The sequence below is a fragment of the Bactrocera oleae genome, chromosome 6, assembly GCF_042242935.1.
Source record: "Bactrocera oleae isolate idBacOlea1 chromosome 6, idBacOlea1, whole genome shotgun sequence".
In the NCBI taxonomy this organism is placed as follows: Eukaryota; Metazoa; Arthropoda; class Insecta; order Diptera; family Tephritidae; genus Bactrocera; species Bactrocera oleae.
In genome coordinates this window covers 13759070-13781831 of record NC_091540.1, presented here as the reverse complement: position 1 = coordinate 13781831, position 22762 = coordinate 13759070, and the positions used below count along the sequence as shown (strand labels likewise).

Sequence of the window (22762 nt, the reverse complement as noted above, 5' to 3'; positions counted from 1 at the left end):
ATTTTGTATTAGATTATCTATCTTTCAAAGTTGTAGGTTTACATTATTAATACAAACAATTAAAAATTCCATTTATATACATACATCGGAGAAAAAACTCGATTAAGACATGTGATTAAGACACGGTGTAAATTGAATCGTCACGGGGCGTTGATAAAACAAAAAAACAACTTGGGAAACAAAGGATACCCTAATGTACAGATAAACAGATGTATGTGGGTACTTTAAAAAACACTCGAAAATGTACTTTAATATAGGATTTTGCTTACAATCTCAGTTATCGGTTAGTAAAAAGATTACCTAAATTCTGTTGATCATAAATTTAAAACGAACGCCACTCACTTAATCACAATTTGCGAGATACTAAACCTATATTAAACACATACCCATATGGATAATTGTAAATTTAGGTATTATATATAAATATTTGGCATTCAATTAATGAAGAAAATATATACAAATCTGTATACATACTTATACAAAGATATGTATGTAGTTGGTCAAATTTTCTTAATCACTAAATGGGTTTAACCACATTTAAATATTTATAAGTATGTATATACATATATAAATATGTCGAAGAAAAATTAGTAAGAGCCGAACATATGTATTTAAAAGTACAGCACGTAAGAAAAATCATATCAGTACCAAGTGACCATCGTGAGCAAAAGTTCTTAGGTGAACTATGGTAAAACAGCTCCTTTGCAGCATCGTTATCTTGACTTGTTAATTGCCATTTAATACAATTATTAAAATGTTAAAAAAGTGTAAGTTTTGAATTATGGATTACAAAAAAGTATAACTACCCGTAAAACAAATTCAAACGATTTTGTGTATACATACAATAATCATGTCACATACTACGTACGCAGTGGCCTTATAATTAAAAACAACTTGCTAAAAAAAATCAAATAGTTCTATGCTTTTTAAAAGACGCGTGCTGTAAATTACGGATACCGTTATTCATAGCGTAGGCGATGAACGGCGTTGCTAAACAAACACGTGGCTATTTGCTGATTGGTTATTAAAAAAATTAAAATTATTTCCCAGTTTGTGCTTCTTAGCTGGCCACGTAATTGGAAACACGGAGTTTTTTCTTTATACTTGTATTCTCGATTTTCTTGGATTTAGTGATCAAGTGAGTATACTTCGAAAAGCCATAGTTAGCTGGCAATATTTAAATACGTTTTAATAATTGAGAATGAGCAAAAAAGACTCATGTACTCCAAAAATGAGGGAGTTAATTGTGAGGTGTTATCAAAAGGAAAAATTGTCAATGTCAGCTATCGCACAAAGGTTCACTTGCTCAAAAAAAATGGTAGCTGGAGCTATTCAATTGTAAAAAAAAAAAACAAAGAAGTTGGAAACCCCTACCAGAAAGACCAGGCCTCGAAAAACAATTTCAGCAGAAGACAGCATAATTTGTAGAACGAGCAAATACAACAAGTTCATGACTTTGCTTGAAATAAAAGCTGAAGTTGGATATCAAATTAATGAGGAAAGCTCAGCTCATACGATAAGAAGGCGCTTACAAGAATCGGGCTTCGGGCGAGCATTGCCCAAAAAACAACCCTCGTGTCAAAAAAAAAAAAAAAATATTGAGAAGCCGTTACGACGAGCAAAGGAAATGCTAAAGAAAAATGCACAATACTGGAATAGAGTACTCTGGAGTGACGAATCTAAGTTCAATTTATTCCAATCCGACGAAAAATCGTATGTAAAGCGTCCTTCTAACATGGCTCTAAGCCACAGGTACACTGTGAACAGAGTAAAACACGGTGGCGAATCTATTATGGCTTGGGGAGCCTTTTCCTAATGTGGTGTTGGCCCAATTGTGCGTATTCAAGAGATAACAGACCAACAACAATATAATTGCATTCTGGAACTGGTAATGTAACCATACTCCTTTAATACTATGCCAGTCCATTACATTTTCCAGCACGACAATGACCCAAAACACACTTCAAGATTAGTGAAGAGTTGGCTTTCGGATAAAAATATTGAAGGACTGGCCTCTGCAAAGTCTAAATCTCAACCCAATTGAGAACTTATGTTTGGAACTATTGGTTATGGAATAAATGGTTTAACATAGTTGGAACAGCATATCAGTACAAACATGCGAAGACTGGACAATGTTGTTAAAAATAAGGGTCATCCAGCAAAATATTAAAAATTTAATACATTTTGTTCAATTTTATATAGATATTTTTAAGTTGTTACTGTCGTTTCTAATCATATGACCAAACTGAATTTGGTGTTCTTTGTGTTTAGCTCATTTTGTTAAAAATAGAATTTATGTTGTTGTTGTTTTTTTTTCTATTTTATGTACAACTTAAATAAAATGTGTTACATTATTGCTCCCACTTAATAGTTTTAATGTGGAAATATAAATTTTTAAAATAAATTAGGAAAATTATATGCTACAAAGTCGTTTCTAATTATAAGGCCAGCACTGTACATAAATAAGTATGTATCTCGTTGTTATTGTTGCTTTTTTGTGACTGAAAATATCATATTTTTATATATTCATTTCAATATCAACAAAGTAATTTGAAGTGACGCTTAGAGAGAAGAATTATTCATTATCGATATATTAGCTACCTTAATTTTTAATGTGATAAGGAAATTTAAACGATAATATGACTTATTGCGTATGCAATAACACTTACGCACTGATTTACATTTTTACAATTTACAGCTTTACTTATACTTAATCTACTCTTCTGCTACCTGAATAACTTTGGCTTATGTGTAACCACATTATCTGATCCAAGGGATTTGTGTAGTCTTTTCACGGTATGTATATACATACATATGTATATATATATTTATATACATTATATTCTCAGTTAATATGCGTATTTCTCTTTATTTGTTTACTATTTAGGATGGTACACGCCTTCGAAAACCCGGTTCTTGCACAGAATATATACATTGTTCCAACTCCACTGGAGTTATATACTCATGCCCATCTCTACAAAAATTCGATCGCAACGCACAAAGTTGTGTTTTAGAAGCCAAGCTCTCTGATGTTGACGACTATTGCCGCAATCGGTGTTTAAATATTAATGGTAAATGGGTTACCGACCCAGCCACTTGTAAGGGATATTTCTACTGTGACAATGGTCAACCACTGCAGGGTTACTGTGAAAATGGTTATTATTTTAATGAGGCAAAATCGATATGCGATTTTGAAAATATAAACTCTTGTAATGTAATACCGGAAATTTGTGATTTAGTACCGGATGGAACGAATTATCGTAATTCAACAGACTGCAGTACTTACTACCTCTGTAAAAATGGCAAGAGTGTAAGCCAAAAATGCACAAAATACTTCAATGTCGAAACTAGTACCTGTGGAACAAAGTTACCGAACTATCCTTGCGCCCCAAAATTTGACTGCAGAAATCGCAAAGGTTTATATTCCGATGGTGTATCATGTCGTGGCTATTTTTACTGTCGCGATTATGGAAAGGAAAATGACTTGAACCCCATCTTTCTGCAATGCCCAGTCGGCAAATTATTCGATCAAACAACCTCATCATGTACTGATCCTACCGAATCGGATTGCAGTTATGATCGATGCCAAGGTCGGGGTGATATCGATGTTCAAACTGTTGACGACAATTGCAGAAGCTATACAATTTGCAAAAATGGTGAGCAAATTGAAAAGAAGCGGTGTAGTGGCGACAAATTCTTTGATGAAAAGTCACAGGCCTGTGTACATACCTTAATTACTTACAAGTGTTGTGATGGGAAGTAACATTACCCAACTGGTAATAAATCCCTGTAACCTGCGCAAACATTCACTTAAATTGTAGTATTGGTGGCGGTAATAAAGGAAATATCAATAGTTTATCATATACCTATAATACTTGTGGTAACTTAATGAAGTATATATTTCTACAATATCATATCTCTTTTATTTTACGTCTCTTACGTAGTTTGCTATAAAACATATACTTGGATATCTTGCAAAATTAAAATGACTAAAATAGTGTATTTTCTCTCTCACTTCTTTACTTTTTTTATACTATTTTTTTAAAAACGGAAACATCGACATGTTTTGAGTCCTTATGATGAAAAATACGTTATAATATTGTGACCTTATACCAAATTGACAAAATCAAATTCTTAAACTATAGCAATTAAAGGCCTTACAATTAAACTCAAAAAAGGTGAATATTCCGAATCCATACTGAGATAAAAAATTAAATAATACATATTTAGTTTTTCTATATAATGGTAGAAAATCGCATAATTATTTCACGTGAAATAAAATGTTTATGAATTTTTGTAAAATATCAAACGAGAAGAACTTAGAAAAACTATTTATTTAGAATTTGTGATGTCACGCCGATAGTCAAAGGAGTTTCCATTAATTTGCGTACAAGTACAAGAAGGAAATAAATAGTGACATTTTTCACTTTGCAAGCTGAGTAGTATTTTAGTTTTGTAAATATAAAGGTTGCACAATCAAGTTTTCAAGTATATTTAAAAAATTGTATTAAATGTCGTAACAACTTTTTGAAGTTTTTATCTCAATAATTTACCATAATTGATTGCTGATCAACCCTGAAATAATATAGTGTTGCCGGAAAGATAAAGTCTTTAATAAAGTCAATAATTATAGCCGTCCATATTGCAGAATACTCAGCAATATTTTTTCGCAGGCATTCTCAAGATATCACAGAAGATAGATTCTATCGTTCTTGATGATTTTTATGAAATCATGTTGTTTATATTTGCAACGTTACAAATTTGTCATTCCTAGATAACAATTATTACCGGTGTACATAGTCAAGTCAATTATTTGTACGTATATGAGTAATAATATTGTATTTGAAGAGCTCCCTAGCCATAAATAAGATCAAGTGCTAATTTTATTAATTTTTACTGCTTTCTATTTAATAACCGCACATGTGTTTTCATTCTTTATATACTCAAAAATTCTTAAATGTATGTATTAAGATATTACCGACTGGCAACTCTTTACTTTCATTGCTGTGAAATTCGGTCGATGTCGGTTCTTTGCTCGCGTGTGAATTTTTTTCGCAGATTTTCGCATATATTTTAGAAAAAATAAGTGTTAATTTTAGTTATAACTGTTGTGCAACTATTTTGTGTGTTTTTAGTAGGTAAATATTATTTCAATTAATTAGTTTTTCAGACAAACGAATAGTTTTTTGACGGAAAAGCGTAACGTAAAAGGTTGTGTATGAAAATAGAAAGCGAGATCCTGTTGTTTTAGGGAGTGTTTCTTGTCACTAGCCACATTACAAGATATAAATATAGTTACTTATTTACAAATATAGAAATTTCTAATCTTGCAAAGAACGTTGTCTTTCAAGTAAAAATTGGGCGCATAGCGACATAAAGCCCCCGTTTATGCTGCAAATTTGTCTATTGCAGTGTTATTCATTCACTTATTTATACGAATGTAAATCTCTAAAATTATTGATGCGGCCTTTTTTCAACAGTGTTCATCCAAGTGTCTTTAACATATAAAAAAGTATTGCTGTAACTGGCTACTCCATTTTGGAAACACATTGCCATAGAGTACATAGATTTCAGTGGATTCAAGTAAGTAGACCCTTCCCCACCCGACCCGTACCCTTTAGCTTTGTTTATTTTTCAACGACTACTATAAATACGCATAATTTCAATATTATTTGGTATATGTGTTTTTTTTTTTTATTTTTGAAAACTTAGGTATACGCAATCTAAATATTTTCAAAATATATATACTAATTGTAAAAATAATTTTAAGAAATATCAATTTTAGGTCTAAAATTGTGTTATTAGATAAACCAAATGATTATCTCTATCGATGTTTGTAGTGTAGATAACATTGTATTTGACTGATTTCCAAATGTGTTCCTCATAAACAAAACAATAACAACAACAATGGAAAAAGTAAATTAACCAAAATTTGTTCTGTAAGACTTATGGTATAATCATTGCCTATACAAAATATTTAGCATACAAAGAACATTTCTGCATTTAAACGGGCTAACCGAAGTTTTTAATATCTCAATTATCTACAGTCGAAATTGAAACGAAAAACCGCCAAATACCTTAAATATGCGAAACTAGCTATCGGACCGAATGTCGCTCTAATCTACAGAGCTCTGTCGATCGATTGGTCTCTGTCCTCATCTAGTTAAGTACGCTTTAACACCACAAAAGATGAAGGTAACTTAATGTCGATGAACGATAGAATTTCATATCCAATAATTATAAAATCCTAGGTATTACAAGTGGTATATGTTAAATAAAGCAAATGTTGCAATTAATAATGCTTGCTATTTAACTATATTGATTATCTACGTATAAAGATTTTTCTGCAATAGTTTCAAAACTTTATTTGCTTCTTGATTATAGTGTTCACGAACGAATTAATACCTAGAAGACGGTTCCGACAAATTCGATCGAATATTAATTAATATATGTTTCAAACGTAGTTTTTCAAATTTGTGCCTTTATAAGTTTGAAGCTCTAATGTACATATATGCATAAATATAAAAAAGTTTGACTCTCTTACATCGAGCATTCTTATTTATCATACACATGTTATCAACTCAAAATGTGTACTAGTATCATTGAAATGTGCCAATATGTCAATCCAATTAGAAGCGCATAAAAAGATGCTCCCGAAAGTATTGGAATACATCAATCAATGTATGTACAAATACTTTTACCAGAGAATGTAAATGAGTAGAGAAGGAGCAAATGTTAAATGAAAACTTTTTGAGTACTAATTTGTAATTCCACATGAAGGAACATCGAAAAATATAACTTCGAAAAAGAAAAATACACCACACAATATGCGAAATGCTATAAATAGACACAACGAATATTCCTATATGAAAAATCGTTGCGCATACCTATTTAGATTTATGTTTTCAATTTCTATGATATGACAAATTTATAATTATGAAAAACCTTTTGAATTAAAAATCTGTATTACCGGTAAAAACCCCAGAATTCATAATAAAATAAACATTTAATAAGCTAGTTTTCTAACTTATGTATGTGCGTTGCGTAAGCAATATACTTATTAAACAAATGATAATAATAAAACGGTGGCTAAGCGGCCACGTTTCCACTTTTGTGGTGGCTTAGGTCGTAAGCGCGAAGGAGTTAAGCTCATTCCGAATACGAGCATATACGTTCGAATCGTAAAATACATAAAATTAAAATTGTATTTAATTTTTTTATTTTATTAATTGGAATCTAAGCATATCATAATTCAATTACTTTAATAGCATTTTTTACTTCCTGATATAATTAAAATATATCAGGAGAATATGTTCATATGTTTGGGTTTATTGCATATTCCTTTATTTATGCGTATTTACACAAATGTGATAATCACACATACATTCATGAGTACACGTACGCTGATGCTTGCTTCTTCTTGCCCCGCACAAGCAATGACTTTTGTCCACACTTTTTGCTTTTTGCGAGTTGAACGATCGCAGGCAAGGAGGGATTGGGGCGCACTGCCACATAATTATTTCAGATATATATTTTATTTATCGAATTTAGTTTAAAAACGATTATAGGTATGCGTTTATGTGTATTTATATATATATATAATATATATTATAGTACGAAAATAATTCATAAATGCATCAGTATTTTTCAATACAAATTAAGCAACATAATAATATACTAAGAGTCCTCAGTTAGAACGCCTCTGTGTATAGTGGCAAGCCAACGAAATAACGGCGAGTTCGCGCAGACATTGTGTTGTTGAAAGTAACCAAATGACGACAAACATACATATATACATATGAGCTCGCATACATATTGACGCCGAATTTTGCGCATCGTGGCGGAGTTGACAAAATTTGTTTCAATCGACAATTTTACGACAATGTCGATCGGCTATGTTGTCTCGTTTGTCCTTTTTGCAGGGCTTTCCTGTTGAAAATTGACTTATGCTCTTTTGAAATATTGCGATTACCGATTGGGCTGCATTTTCATAGCGTCGTATTTGGATAAATGGGCTAAATCGACAAACTATGAAATAATGATAATAAATAAACATATAAAAGTACTATATGGACTGTGCTTAGAATATATAGAAGTAGTTAATGATTTCATATGAATGGAAATTTAATATAAATTTTGTAATTTAATGCCATAAATAGTGCATAATATGCAAAAATATAAATATTATTTAAATTCGCTAAGAGGTCATGTTGCCAATTCTCCTTTTTGAAGTGAACATCAGACAAATTCTTCAATTTCTGATTTTTAGCAAATGTTGTGAGGAAGCAGCTTGTGGGCAACATACAAACGCGAGGGGGATGGTAGGATTTTCAGTGATACAAATTGTAAAATTGAAATTTTGCTGATTCTTCAATTTTACTGAAGACATTCAAATTCAATTTCATTCTTTTTATTTTCGCGCATTTGCGGTAGGAATTCTATATGAAAACCAAATGTGGTTTACCAGGCGCACAGAAAAAATAGCGCGGCGCAGAGTTATGAACGAACGCACTTTGCTTTGAAGCAGCGCACGTTCCTTATGAATGAATTTGTTGTCGTTGTAATATGAAATACTTAGAAAATATGCCGCGAGTTCGCTTGAATATTATTGGCCGATGATGGTGCGTCTACGTTTTTTTGTCACTTGCGCGAATGTTTGATTTTTTGCGAAAGACATATTGAGGTACATACATATGTACATATGTGTACATATATGCAAATATATATGGACATGCGAATGAAGGAAGGCAATTTCAAGAATATTCACATATAGACATATAAACATTGAAGCAAGTAAACAACAATAGCTGTTTGAGTTCACAGATTAGACAAATATGTTCTAATATGATCTGTGGTGCTGCTTGTATAGCACACTTCCTTATTGCAATGAAATGTTTTGCCTAAGTTCAAATCCTATCATATTTTTATATATTATACTATTTTTTATTTTTATAACCCTTTTTTATGAAATGATATTTGAATTCTATTTTCGTTTCGTACCCTGATAGTTGTGGTGAAATTTTATTTTCCAACTGGCGCGTTTTCGATGTTCCTCCATCGTAATTAACATTTTAGTACTGCTAACATTTGCTCCTTCTCTACTCATCAACATTCTCTGCTTTTACTAAGTTATTTAAAAGAGACTTTAATATAAGAGAATAGGTATTGGAAAGAGTATTCCGTTACTATCAGCAATTTTATCGAAACAAGAAGCCCAAAGTCAAAGCAGTGTGTATACAACTGAGTTAAGTATACGTTAGACAGGTAAGTACGTAGTAATAGAAAGAATAACAAGAATTCCACGACTACATCGGCTGCGATTTTTTGTATTCGCATATGATATCGTTGCTGTCAGTGAGTTTTGGGGCACCAACCCGACGCGAGCATTCCATTAAGTATCTTCAACTTTTATTTCGCTTTCCATTTCAAAGAAATTTTCTTCTATTTCACCGTTTTATGTGTTTTGCTATAACGTAAATTCAGTCGAAATATTAAAATAAAATATACACTCGCGACAGTGCTACATGTGTATATATTTTACCGCTTTTAAGGCTGAAAAATTAATCTTTCTTATGTAAGCATATGCTCATCAGTTAATAAATTAAGCAGCAAACAATATATACAAATAACAACCGTATATGGAAAATTTACATTCTCGTCCAAATGCTAAGCAAAGCGCTCTTTATTGATCTCTCTTTATACGTGCGAGCGCAGTTAATTGACATAAAATAGCGATCCCGCCGTTCGGTAATATTGTAGCTGCAGCGGTAGCTTCGTCAATGAGATATATTTTTACCTAATGCTTACATATCTATGAGAGTCACGCCCGTGTAAAAATTGTATTACATTTAGTTATCTGTCCGGTTTGTGTTAAATGTTAATATTCAGCGTCTGACATTTACATTAAATTTAATTCGCATATATAGTGTGGAGATAGCGCATATCGCAAAGATACCAGGATTTATTTGTTCTAATGTGCTTCGAAAAATGTGTATTAGATAAATACATTAAAAAAAATGTTTACTAGAATATTTCTGTATATTTTTAGGTCATGTCGCATCACAGCGATGATCACCTTTTACAGGCGGGTAGTGATTCCTTTTGGGAGCCGGGCAACTACAAGCGCACCACTAAAAGAATTGAAGATGGCTACAAGTGAGTTAGAAGGATACGTCATTGTTACGTTTTGCTATTTTCAATCAACTCAAATCTTTGCTTTCACTTTAACAGGCTTTGCAATGATTTGCAGACACTTATACAGGAACGTGCCGATATTGAAAAAGGATATGCGAAGAATTTGCGTGCATGGTCGAAAAAATGGGGAGAGCTCATCGAAAAAGGTAATTGGCTGTAATAATTTGATTTGCATAAGAAATCAGTGAACTACATATGTATATGCTGTTTTTAACTGGAAAATTTTGTATTATTAAACTATAAAAGATGTTATCATTACGTTAGCGCTAAGGTATTTCTCTTAACTGTAGATATTACAGTGAGCATGCTACCAGAGAGCAAACATATAAAAATTTACTAAGATTCGGTCGCTAGTATAATACGTTTAGATTGTTGTACACGATTTGGTAGTGTTTTTGTATTTTTTTAAGTGGAGCACAAGTGGAGAAATGTCAATCAAAACATTGTATTTGCTATTTCTGCTGTTTCTGCAAAGATTCTATATACATATATCTCAATCGTCTTCAATGTAACAAGGCCAGTTGTATAAAATAGTATTGTATTATACTTGCTTTTCTTTGGTTTTATTGTTAATTTTTTTTACTACATGTTGCTATTTTTAGGTCATATTTCGCTGTTTTTTTTATTATTTATATTTTTTTTTTGTTTTTTTTTTTAGACAACAATAATGAAAATTTGGTAATTCATTATATTTTGTTTTTGTCTTAAGACATCTATTAGGCTATAAAAAGCATCTTTAAACGCTTTAATTTATTTGGTGGAAAGTTCTAAATTTATCCATTGCTTTTTTAATGAAGCAGCTTTTGAAAAAATATACTGTAATGTTTGTGTTACTAACATTAACAGAATATATATTATTTATGCATGGAATTTGTAAACAATGACCTTCGACAAAGTCTAATACTAAATACTATACAACTGTGTTTTCTATTGGCGATCGCGCTTTAGTTGTGACTAAATTTTGTAATTATTCAGATGAACTCATGTTTTGGAAGCAATTCAAGTTTTTGCGTAAACATACAAGTTTGCACAATCACATTCGATGAGCTTATTCGCGAAGTGTCATCGATATGTGAATGTAATTAGTATTGGCATCAAGCATGTTGCCATGCTTATAGACTTTTATTTATACATACACGATTTTCGAAATGAGATCTGGTGTAATCCTAGATGCAATATGACTGGCATCTATATAGTACGTATGTAGTAGTGTTCACTGGAAAGCATTTCACATAACCTATTCTGTGTTATTTAAATGTTTACATACATAAGTATGTATATTACGAAGAGTCTGTTATGACCAATTTACGTTTGAATTTTACTGCAAAATGTCATTGCAAAGGTTTCAAAAATCGATTGTTAATGCATAGTATACACATTCATATGCACATGTGCTTAATTGCAAAGAAGCAAATGAACCGACTAATTTGCACATAAAACATGCCCATCAGAGACTGTTAAAGAGTTGAGACTAAATTATTATTAGCCAGAAACATTATATACTAAATAACATAATGCTGGCTTGAATTTTTTTTAACAAACATAAAATTGAAAATGTATACTAAACTTGTGCAATTTAGGTCCCGAATATGGCACTTCAGAAGCGGCTTGGAAAAGTGTACTAACGGAAGCTGAACGCATCAGTGACGTGCACTTAAAAATAAAAGAAAACCTCTGTAACGATGTGAACAGCCAAATAAAATGTTGGCAGAAGGACAACTATCATCATACGCTGATGCAGATAAAGCAACGTAAGGATATGGAGGATATGTTTAAGAAGGCTCAAAAACCTTGGGCTAAATTACTAGCTAAAGTAGAGAAGACAAAGTCTGATTATCACGCTGCTTGTAAAACGGAACGTAGTGCCACCAATCAAGAACGCAATGCCACAGCAGATAGTTCATTATCGCCGGACCAGGTAGGTGTGCATCCCAGATTGATATTAGATATTACAGACGTATATATACATTTATATGTATATGTATGTATACAATGAAATTTCACAAACGTGCAGCAAATCAAGACAGTATACTAGAAGTTCTTACGTTAACTCTCTTCAGTGTATAAAAAGGTTTAAAATGGTTATTTTGCTTAACGAAATTTAATTGATAGTGGTATCCGTTATATGCTTTCATTGTGTAGCGTAAAATTAAAATATTGTGTATTTTCTTCAATTCAACACATACTGTATGCGAGTTACTTAATCAGCTTTTCAGCATTCTTTAACTATTTACGTTAGATAAGAATATTTTTTTGTTCGCATATCGAAGTTAACACAATATCGCAATTCCCATCATGAGTCATAGATTAGAAAAATTAAAATATAAAAAGCAAAATGATATAAGTAACTGGTTATCTTAGGTACCAATCCACCTTACGGGAACCCGTTGCTCTAGAGCTCGGAAAAAATACCTTTTTTAGAGAATTAATTTCAATGTGAAGTTGATAAAAAAAAACACTGAAATTTCTTACACATATGTATTGTATGAGCCTTTATATACATGAATTTGTATTTAAAAAAAATTTTTTTTTTTGTGAAATAGAAATGGTGCTGAAGTTCCCCTCTTCGAAAAAATGCACCTCACTGGTTGTGGATGTTTTATCTCACCCTCTCAAAACAAAAATTTTTTTTTGACAAAATGGCATGTTGTCAATGTTACTCGTCTGGAAATTTACCATTTTTTCAACTTTTTGTTAATGAAAAAAATAGAAAATTTTTGTATAAGTTTTTTTTCCACCACCAAATGAAGCAAGTAGTTTCGAGATAAACGCGTTTAAAGTTTAAACAAAGTATTACTGTTACTTATTACCGCTGACCTTGAAACGGACTAAAAAACACGAAATACTTGGATTATCTTCATGAAATTTCGACAATATATTTTTAAGAGTCTATTCTAACGAAATAGGAAACAAAAAATTTTTTTTAATCATAGACCTCCGGGTCCCCTTAAAAGTTGATTTAAAGTAATGACAAAATCAGTAATTTTTTTCTAAATTTCTGTACATAAACTATTTAAGCGGCATTTGTCTGATCTTTAAATTAGTTCAATTGATCTAAAGAGAATCACATAAAATTTTCATGTGAAATAAATTTAAAACTTGAATGGAAAATATATAAATGAACAAACGTTTGACTAAAGATTTATGGTATTAAAACCTATAACTTTGCATATATCTCGTTTTCGTTTAGGTAAAAAAAATGCATGATCGCGTACAAAAAACGAAAGATCAAGTGGCTAAATGTCGAGAGAAATACGAACAAGCTATTGCGGAGATTACCAAATATAATTCGGTATACATCGAGGATATGACGTCGGTGTTTGAAAAGTGCCAAGCCATGGAAAGGACTCGATTAATGTTCTTCAAAGAGGTTCTATTTAACATACACTCCTGCTTGGACCTCACGAAGGTGCAATGGTAGGTACTATTTACTTTGGATGCTGAATTAAAACATTAAACATTAACTGCTACTGCATTTTATTACATTATAGTCTACCACAAATATATGAAGAATTCTACCATACCATAAATAATGCGGATCAACAAAAGGATCTCAAATGGTGGTCAAATAATCATGGTGTGAATATGGCTATGAATTGGCCAGCATTTGTGGTATGTACTAGGCTCTTACAAATAACTGTATACGCATAAATTTGGTTTACAATTTTTAATTATAAATATTTTAGGAGTATACCGAAGAGTTTCGTGATATAGCAAAGGGTAGCAAGTCAAAGGAGGCACTTCCGGCAGCACCAATTACACTCATCAATCAGCGACCTGTCGCTGAGGATCCACATGTATGCTTAATATTGGCATTATACGCACAAGTTTTTCTTTGACTCTTAATTTACTTCTAGGATTATAATACGAATAGCCTAAAAAAAAATCCATCATATTCAAACAAAGGTAGTGGAAAGGCCAGCCAACAAGATGCTTCGTCTTCCCCAACATCGGCAACAGGGTCCACAGCTACGGGGACCGGGAAAGGTTTGAGCACAACCTCAACTACAAATAACCGCAATTCAAGTGTAACGTAAGTTATTATTCTTCTAACATGCAATAAGGCATTTATATAATAGTCGCGATACACAATTTTTGTGAAGAACTGAAATTATGTAAATATTGATTTAGATTCGGCTAGAATTATCTTCTAAGTACTATTGCTCAAAAAAGCTTTCTTCTTTGCTGTTACAATTGCAGTGACATCCCTTTGTCTAATTATTAAAATGATCACTTGTGTTAAGATATAATTTTCTGTCTGAATAAGTACATGTATATATAGTTGACTGAGAGTAACGTGCGACTTATTTTGTTTTCATTGTTTTTTAAGAAAAATATTATTTTATATAATTTATTTCTTAGTAACGGTAATGGCAAACCCGAAGTCAATCCATTCGAGGAAGAGGAGGAATGGGATGAGGGTGATAATGTGTTAGTGGATAATGGCGAGAAAGGTGTTCCAGTTAAGGCTTTATATGATTACGAAGGAGCCGAAGATGACGAGCTGACATTTAAACAAGGTAATGAAAGAAGGTTATATACATAAGATATAATAAATATAATATTTCCGTTATATATTCTTAAGGTGAAGTCTTTGAGAAACTTGAGGACGAAGACGAGCAAGGATGGTGCAAAGGACGCATGAATGGACGTGTTGGCCTTTACCCCGCAAATTATGTAGAACCGTTACATACGTAAACATAACACATTTTTAAAAATATTATAATTAAACAAATTATTAGTTGCAGTTAATTTCAACCCCAAACACTTAAAATTTATATATAGAAAACATTTTTTTTCGCATTAAAAAGCGAACATGAGAAACTGGATTAAAATAGTAAGCAATATTTCAAACACATCACTGTTGTAACCATATTTTGTGATTGTAGCATATTTTTTTTTTTTTTTAATTATATAAATACTTTAGAATTTGAACGATTGTTTGGAACAATTCGCGAAAAGCAAATAGGAGTGAATAAGTCTTGTCAGCTTATAGATATTAGCAGAGATGTATTTATAAATGTGATTTTACTCGATATCAAGCTGAAAGCATTTTAAGATCAAATTCAATATTTCTTCCGAATTCAGACTAGTGCCCAGAAGATATTCGTTATAAGATGTTACGTTCATTTACAGAGGAAATTTTAATAAACGTAAATAATAAAAAAAAACACTAAAATATGGCAGGTTAAAACATATACATGATGAGACAGCTTTGGAAACGTTATAATTATTATTATTAGGACAGATTTTTATTTAGCAGTAAACAAAAACTTCATGTCACTATAAAATCGTAAAGCACATCCTCACCACTAGCTATAAAAGATATATATGAAAAGTTGATCGGTTTTATAAATGCAAACAAAATTCATAGAGCACAATATGCAGAATATAACAAGATATAAATGGGAAATTACAAAAACAAAAATATAATAATAAATAAAGTATTATATTTTACTTTTCTATCAAGTTCGTTCCGAGTTTCATGCATGCATATACATATATACTTAAATAGTATCTGAATAAAAACAACGTACTATGTTTACGGCTATACAGAAGTAAAAATAGTTTAATAAAAAAAAAAAAAATGTAAATGATACTTGTAACTATGAATTTGAATACCCATTAGAAATATAATTTCTATCCTGCATTTTCTGAAGTTTTACCACATTTAGTGTGAATTTTTAAGAATGATGCTGCCGTAAAATTTTTAAGGATGAAAACACCACTTAAGCCAAATTTCACATATAGAATACTAACTTTAATTATTTTCAGTCCTTTATGTAAACATACCAGAACAAAGTATTTAAAATATACTTATAACAATTTCAAAATTAAAGAAATATCAAATAAACAATTTTATATATGTATACTACAGAATTATTTAAATCATTTGTTTGAATAAATGAAACCACCGTTACTTGGAAATACATAAATAACAATTTTTTTAAGCTGTCTTGCTTTTGAAAATGGCCAAAAGTAAAGCACATTTACATGTCTTATACATACATCTAATATGTATTTAAATTTATTTATTTACTAGAAATAATTACGTAAATAGCCAAACAATAATTTCTCGAATATTAAATTTAATGCGCTCTTATCGTTATCGCTATTATTCGGATTGCTTACATCGTTTTCAAAATATTGCATCAGTATGATGATAGCATTTTCACACAGACTGGTCTTTGGACGATTTGGGTAGAATTTTATTATATATACTACGATTGTAATGCAAATACCATATGCACTTTTCTGCTGCGTGAAGATACTGAAGAGTCTTGCTTTTTTGCCACCACTTGCTGCTATCAACAACTTCCACCTCTTCGTGAGTGCTCGTTAGCCACCGTGGTGTTAAACACGGTACACTCAAATAATAATTTGCGATTTTATGCAGCAATTTGTAGCGTTCAGAATGTGATTTCCACCAAATCAGCGGGCATAGTTCTAAATCTAACGTTTGTTCACATTTGTATCGATTAAATTCCAAATCGATAGCGACTTTCGGCTGAGATTGCTTCGAATGCGTGTTGTTAATGTTTTGAATATTCACTTCACCCACGGGATTGCTAATACGTTGGAAAAACGATCGCAAACCTGCAAGATATAAATAAGATGACTAAAATAAATACTCATATCCTTCTGGTTACTAACATGATTTAGATACTGTTTGTGGCGAAGTACATAGCTGATTTTGTTCCAGTTTTACTTTTAAGTTTAACTCCTTAAGCAGATGTGGATATCGGTTATATACAGACAGTATTAAATCTGAACGATGAATACTGCCAAAACTGTCGCTTTGTTTCTGTAGCGTTGGCTGTGGACTGGATTGAATGAAATCATGTTGAAATCGCGGATCAAAAAGCACCGCTTCAGAAAAAAACGAACAACCAGCAATGCTGTAATCAAATAAAAAAAAACAGTGTATTCTGAATATAAATGCATATATATTATTTGTGAACTGTTTACATACCTATTACGTAACTCAGAACTAACAATTTTTTGGGCCGTTTGCAAATAAGCATTGTCTTTCGTATTGAATTTTAAAAAATGCTCATCGAATAGTTGCATAATCAATGGACGCACAAGTGTACAGAACGGCATTTGCTCCGAGTTTATTGTATCAAACGTAATCTATTTAAAACATAGGGATAGGCTCTCATTCAAATAAAATTGGGTTTCTACGTATGCTTGTACCTTTAAGGGTTTAATGTATGTTATGAAAGGTCCCAGTTCCGTTGACATTTCTTTGTATTTTTCATCTGCCGCTAAAGGACTATCGAAAAAGTCTTGAAGCAGTTTTAATTTCCACCATGGGCAATATAATCTCACAGTTGATAGGTTTAAATTCTTCTAAAATACATCAATGATATAATAATTCTTTTAAATTTATTTTTGATTTTCTAATAAAAAGCGACCACAAATGTTAAACTAATTAACAATTAGGTATACTTTTCACAATTTACGCACAAAATGTAATATGGATATTTGACCATACCTCACTTATTTCAAAAATCTGTTGAAATAATTCTGATACCACTTTTTGTTGGAAGATCAAAGAAAGACACCGGGTCAACATGGTACCTACACATGGTACAATTTCGATACCTAATTAGTAATAAAAAAAAAGAAAGGATTTTAAATAAATTAAACAACAGTTATGGTTTCGCTAATACTTACCATTTGCAAGAGCGAAATCCTTAACAATTGTGTTATTTGTGTTAGTTGTTACAATCGCTGCACAACGGCTAAGGTCAAAGTCTTGTAGCAACCGCGTTAACTCTGTATCTTTGTTACAAACAATTTCTTCTAATAAAATACTCTCTAATTTATATTCAACATCAAATATGTGAAAATTTACATAAACACTTAATATGTCGGTTTCCTCATTACTTTTAAAATTCTCAATACTGAATGAATAGGATTTATCTTGTTGCAACAAATTGAAAGCAATGTATTTTTTAAGCGCACACCTCATTTGTGAATATTCAGCCAATATTTTACTTTCAACTCGCTCTTTATCCACATTGACAAAACCAACGGTATTGAGTAGTTGTTTGAAGCCCACACCATGAAGCACGCTAAGCGGCAGTAAATCGGAGACCAACATATTTACAAGGAGTTCGTTGTGTATTATTACATTTGATTTTTTTGTCAAGTCAATTGAGCATGGCAATGAGTCACTGCAATATACAAACATCGGTTTTGGCGAAATCTCATTATCAATTAATACTGCTTCACTTTCTGTTAATGCAACCTCGTCGGGGTTAATATCCCCAACATTAAAGTCATTTGGGCAATTAATTTCAATATTTTCATCGTTTTTCAATTCATTCTCTGCTTCCGAATTTAAAAATTCATAACTGGTATCATTTTCTGTAATCGCTTCATGTACATCTTTGTCACTTTCCTTGTTATGGTGTTTTACAGAGTGATAATTAGAATCACAATCAATTTCAACAGTTGAGAAATCTACTCTATGTTCAACATTGGCAGACATTAGTTCGACGTTAAGCTCTTGAGCACTAATTAATGCTTGATCGGTGTCCTGACTAACTGTATTAAGTCGTCTTATTTTTAAAAGGCTGCTGACATTGGGATCAGCCTTATTATTTTGTCTTTGTGAATATAATTTATCCGAGTTACATTCATCCTTTGCGATTTCGCTCAAAATAGCGGCACCATTAAAATCAACACCATCAGTCATGTCACAACTATCAGAGAACTCTGGGTTCCGCTGTCTTTGATGATGATGCATTTGATGCAGTGTCTCAGGGTGCCGCGATATAAGATGAGTACGAAGGTTAGACGTATTTTTGTTGTATGTAATGGCAGTACCACATATTGTACATATAATTTTTTGGCGAGTCAATATTTTATTAGTACTATCCGCAGGAAATCCGAAATACTTCCAATAAGGACTTCTCATTGATGAGGGCACCGTGGTGTGAGTATATTCGATCGTTTCCTTATCAACACAATTTTCTTGTTTCATTTTGGGTCGCTCATCTAGTTTTATATTTCTTAAAAACTGTTAGTAATTACAAATTTTGTTTACATTTACTTAGCGATGAGAATCGGTTCATGAGAAATGGCATTTGATGTTCGCCGTAACATTCAGTCTCCGCAGGCAATAGTTATGATCTCGATAATATTACAGAGCAATATTGCCAACGAATATTGCTTATTACCCACGTTAGCAATCAAAATTATTATACTGATGTAAATTTCTGGGAAAAATTTGCATTTTTGGTATATGACAGCACCATTTTCATTTCTATAGCATATCGACATTAGCAATAGATAAAAAATTTCTGTTGTGTTTTCTTATGTTGCGTAAATTACAATTTAGCAGAGTGGTTTTTGAATCAAGAATTAGCATAGCATGCAGGGAACCCCTTTCAAATAGATACGAAAACAGCTGGTACAAGCCGACATTGAGACCATTCCGCAAATGATTTTTTATCAAAAATTACAAACAGTAAAGAATGGCGATGATAACAGTTTTATCTCGCAATAAATCAGACAGTTGATTGTAAATATTTATTGTCTAAAAGTTGGGTACAAAAATGATAGCACCAGCAAGTTATGGCAACCGAAACTCAAATACAGTGTAGAATTACCGCGGAGACAAACACATACACACCGTGCAACTAATAAGGTCTTTGCGAAAGAAAGTGATGAACGATAACACGTACACAAGAGTTTCGGTTAGAATTGTCAATAGAGCCTTAACATACTCATAGAAAGTTTAACAAAAATTTCTGTTAGCGCTGTTATGTTATTAATCGCTAATTTAACCATGGTTTGCAGTTGCAGGAGAGATGGAGACTACGCCAAGTTTTACCGTTACGTTTTTCGGTTTAGGCTGTGAAGGATCTAACCAAGAATTACAAAAACAAAATTAAACCGGTGACTTCATACGCTATCTATATATATCTATCATTCTTGGTGAGAGCTACTTAGTTTTACTCAGACACATCCCACAGACGAATATAAGCGAAGCTGACTGATTCATTTTTGAACTTAATGAAAGCAGTAATTCTACAATAAATTTGCCTGATGTTAAGAGAACAGAGTATATAACTTTTACACTGTATACAATTATTTTATTTTAATAATTTGTCTCCAAAAAATTAAATACAGTTTTCCTTTAATTTTAATGATATATTTTTAATCTTGATTAGCTGCACAGTTTGTCACATAGACTGGATAATTGCAAACGTATTTAGCATGATCGTACCACTTACCAAGCTCACAAAAGCGATGCACTGCTCGTCCACTAACGCATTGCCAAAAGAATCGGCAATGCGTACAATCGCCAAATAAGGTGCCATCAGGAGCTTTGCTACAATCAATCTCACAGTCACAGGGCGGACACTTTCCAATCTGACACATCTGCGAGGAAGCATAAAATCGCTGTCCTGGTGGACAATATTGTTGTATGATCATATCGCCATGACAAATAAAATATCCAAAGCAGTCAGTTGTATCGGAAATCTTATAACCATAAGGCTTGTTATAGCAACGCTGTGAATCTTGTAGAGCTGTCATCGTGCTATTTATAAATCCTTCGCTCCAAGTAGTTACCGTAAAAATGATGGCAAGGTATTTAAATATTTTCAGTTCTAAAAGAATCTTTACAAAAATCAAATAACTTCCATTATTTTATTATTTAATGATTCACCTATCATTTTACTGTTGGAACAGATCAGTTGCAGGAATATGTTTATATAACTAACATAGCGTTACCTAAACTTAGGCCCTTTTATAGCAGGTGTCTTATCTATTTATCGATATATTGTAGTTGATTAACTGTGATTATCCAATTCTTAGCCAGATAGGAAAATGCAGCTAACCTGGTATTTTATCTTTTATGTATTGCATTATAAAATTACTTGTGTTTAATTTAATTTCAAAACAAGTAAACATATACATGAAATGCAAACTCTGCATTGTGATTTATTTATCTAAGTTATGTATTGTAATATACATACATACATTGGCAATACAAATTTATTCATAATGCATTCAGTGACCTTCCTTACAAGAACAGTGGCCAGAGATAAAGAGATGCCCAACTCATCTTTCACTGGAAATAAGAGCGCAATTGCTAAACGTCAAACCCCCTGAACTTAGGCAACTGTAAATATGTTAACAGAAGGATTTGTTGCCGCTATTGAAGATCACTAACAAAAATTGGAAAACAATAAAAATGAAAGAAAACGCAAAATTGAAATGTATGTGATGAAATCTTTTGTGGCGCCATGCTTCGTAGTATAAATTGTCAGTTGAAAATGATAAAAAACATTAACTAATTGAGAGTTAATACATTTTTTCACTTTTTAAGTATTGAAAGTTCAAAAATCAGTTATTTTAGTATAACACAAAATCACAAAAATGGATTTAAATAGTTTTTCCATATGTTTAACGGATACATGAATAATAATATTTAATCTTAATAAATACCCAAAATATATTATTTTGTCCGATCTGGCTACAGTGGAAAATGTTACACTGGAAAGAGTTGGGCATCCCATTATCCCTGACAGTGACAGTCATCTGACCGGTTATATAACAGTCACCCCTACAAGCACAGTGACATTCATCTCACCGGTAATATGACAATCATAGCTGAAAAAATTTTGTCAGCATGCAGAACAAAGTTTCTATCATTTTCTTAAGAGCCTTGTGCAAAAACTGATGTAAGCAAACACATGTGTGTAAATTTTCATCTCTCTTTAACACATTGGTATTCGAAATTGATTCACTATATATCTATACTGCTCAATGTCATGTCTTTTGTTGAGTCATTGCTGATCATAAATCCATCAAAGCTGAAAATTGTCAGTTATGACTGAAAAGCTATGACAAGTGAAAAATTCTTTTGCGCAGTTTGTAACACAATTTTTATTTCTCTCACAAGCTCTGCTGTACGTATTTCTCCAGTTCATGAATATTTCTGAATTTAAAAATGCCCAAAAAAATTAAAATTTACTAAAAACATAATTTTATTTGAAACTTAATAATAAGTTACGTATATTATATTTGAAAACACGGAATAACTGCTACATATGTACTTATGTAGGTATTTCACAACTTCTCGAAACTCCTATGGAAATGTGTGCTGTCTCTTTTCGACGTATACAGGATTTGCTTTTGGAAAAATCGTAAACACTGACAGTCATTTTACTGTTCATTTGACTGTCAGTGATGACAGTACTAAAGAATGCAGCTATTTCATTCTTACATATATAAGGCTATAGTAAGCAATATAAATCGTGTCTCTTTTCAACAATTACAGTAAAGGTCAATTGACAGGTAAGTTGACTGTCAGTACTGACATAACAAATTTTAGTGGATTAGTGAACCCATCAGCAGTTTCTTGTAGTGTTACTAATACTTTTGTATATATCGCTAAAGGTATAGTGTACCTAAGTGAACAACAGTACCCGTCACTAGAGTCATTAGAACCACTTAAAGCTTTGAAATTTTCGTCAGATTCAAGGTTATGTTGTATGCACATATCTACAAGTTGAAGCCTTTGGTAAACTTATTTGAATAATTT

General features: G+C 31.9%; 4 protein-coding genes across 8 annotated transcripts; 2 read left to right on the top strand and 2 right to left on the bottom strand.

Annotated features, from left to right (window-relative positions):
* Positions 1 to 553: 553 nt before the first annotated feature.
* LOC106624331 (peritrophin-44) lies at positions 554 to 3872 on the top strand. The gene is made up of 3 exons (XM_014244031.3): positions 554 to 767; positions 2699 to 2796; positions 2888 to 3872. Exons 1-3 carry the CDS (start codon positions 755 to 757, stop codon positions 3761 to 3763), a joined length of 987 nt encoding a protein of 328 aa, XP_014099506.1. The 5' UTR covers positions 554 to 754; the 3' UTR covers positions 3764 to 3872.
* A 1113-nt stretch (positions 3873 to 4985) lies between these two features.
* On the top strand, positions 4986 to 16083 carry Synd (protein kinase C and casein kinase substrate in neurons protein Synd). Of its 4 annotated transcripts, XM_036360756.2 has the most exons (11): positions 4993 to 5138; positions 5481 to 5583; positions 10049 to 10155; positions 10231 to 10340; positions 11775 to 12112; positions 13385 to 13611; positions 13686 to 13806; positions 13881 to 13991; positions 14052 to 14227; positions 14557 to 14714; positions 14780 to 16083. In XM_036360756.2, the coding sequence occupies exons 3-11, from the start codon at positions 10052 to 10054 to the stop codon at positions 14890 to 14892; spliced, it is 1458 nt and encodes a 485-aa protein (XP_036216649.1). In that variant the 5' UTR covers positions 4993 to 5138; positions 5481 to 5583; positions 10049 to 10051; the 3' UTR covers positions 14893 to 16083. The 4 variants fall into 4 exon arrangements, with proteins under 4 accessions (XP_014099518.1, XP_036216649.1, XP_014099520.1 ...); XM_014244043.3 differs by lacking the exon at positions 5481 to 5583 and having other exon boundaries at positions 4986 to 5138; XM_014244045.3 differs by lacking the exons at positions 4993 to 5138; positions 5481 to 5583 and adding an exon at positions 9372 to 9574.
* Positions 15924 to 19291, bottom strand: LOC106624330 (uncharacterized). 2 transcript variants are annotated; one of them, XM_036360725.2, is made up of 6 exons: positions 17875 to 19291; positions 17693 to 17802; positions 17392 to 17547; positions 17168 to 17328; positions 16849 to 17093; positions 15924 to 16791 (listed from the first exon to the last, which is right to left on the bottom strand). In XM_036360725.2, the coding sequence occupies exons 1-6, from the start codon at positions 19187 to 19189 to the stop codon at positions 16367 to 16369; spliced, it is 2412 nt and encodes an 803-aa protein (XP_036216618.2). In that variant the 5' UTR covers positions 19190 to 19291; the 3' UTR covers positions 15924 to 16366. The 2 variants fall into 2 exon arrangements, with proteins under 2 accessions (XP_036216618.2, XP_036216617.2); XM_036360724.2 differs by having other exon boundaries at positions 17392 to 17544.
* Positions 19292 to 20356: 1065 nt separating this feature from the next.
* On the bottom strand, positions 20357 to 21218 carry LOC106624336 (uncharacterized). Its single transcript, XM_070111404.1, has 2 exons — positions 21196 to 21218; positions 20357 to 20851 (listed from the first exon to the last, which is right to left on the bottom strand). The coding sequence occupies exons 1-2, from the start codon at positions 21216 to 21218 to the stop codon at positions 20368 to 20370; spliced, it is 507 nt and encodes a 168-aa protein (XP_069967505.1). The 3' UTR covers positions 20357 to 20367.
* Positions 21219 to 22762: the final 1544 nt, after the last annotated feature.

Coding starts and splice junctions, on each gene's coding strand:
- LOC106624330 (XM_036360725.2), bottom strand. CDS start 19,189: ATGAAACAAGAAAATTGTGTTGATAAGGAAACGATCGAATATACTCAC. Junction 17,803..17,874: donor GGATTTCGCTCTTGCAAATG/GTAAGTATTAGC, acceptor ATTACTAATTAG/GTATCGAAATTGTACCATGT. Junction 17,548..17,692: donor AGATTTTTGAAATAAGTGAG/GTATGGTCAAAT, acceptor GATGTATTTTAG/AAGAATTTAAACCTATCAAC.
- LOC106624336 (XM_070111404.1), bottom strand. CDS start 21,218: ATGAATAAATTTGTATTGCCAAT. Junction 20,852..21,195: donor AATAAATTTGTATTGCCAAT/GTATGTATGTAT, acceptor AAATAATGGAAG/TTATTTGATTTTTGTAAAGA.
- Synd (XM_014244036.3), top strand. Junction 10,341..11,774: donor GGGAGAGCTCATCGAAAAAG/GTAATTGGCTGT, acceptor TGTGCAATTTAG/GTCCCGAATATGGCACTTCA. Junction 13,807..13,880: donor TGAATTGGCCAGCATTTGTG/GTATGTACTAGG, acceptor TAAATATTTTAG/GAGTATACCGAAGAGTTTCG.
- LOC106624331 (XM_014244031.3), top strand. Junction 2,797..2,887: donor ATTTGTGTAGTCTTTTCACG/GTATGTATATAC, acceptor TTTACTATTTAG/GATGGTACACGCCTTCGAAA.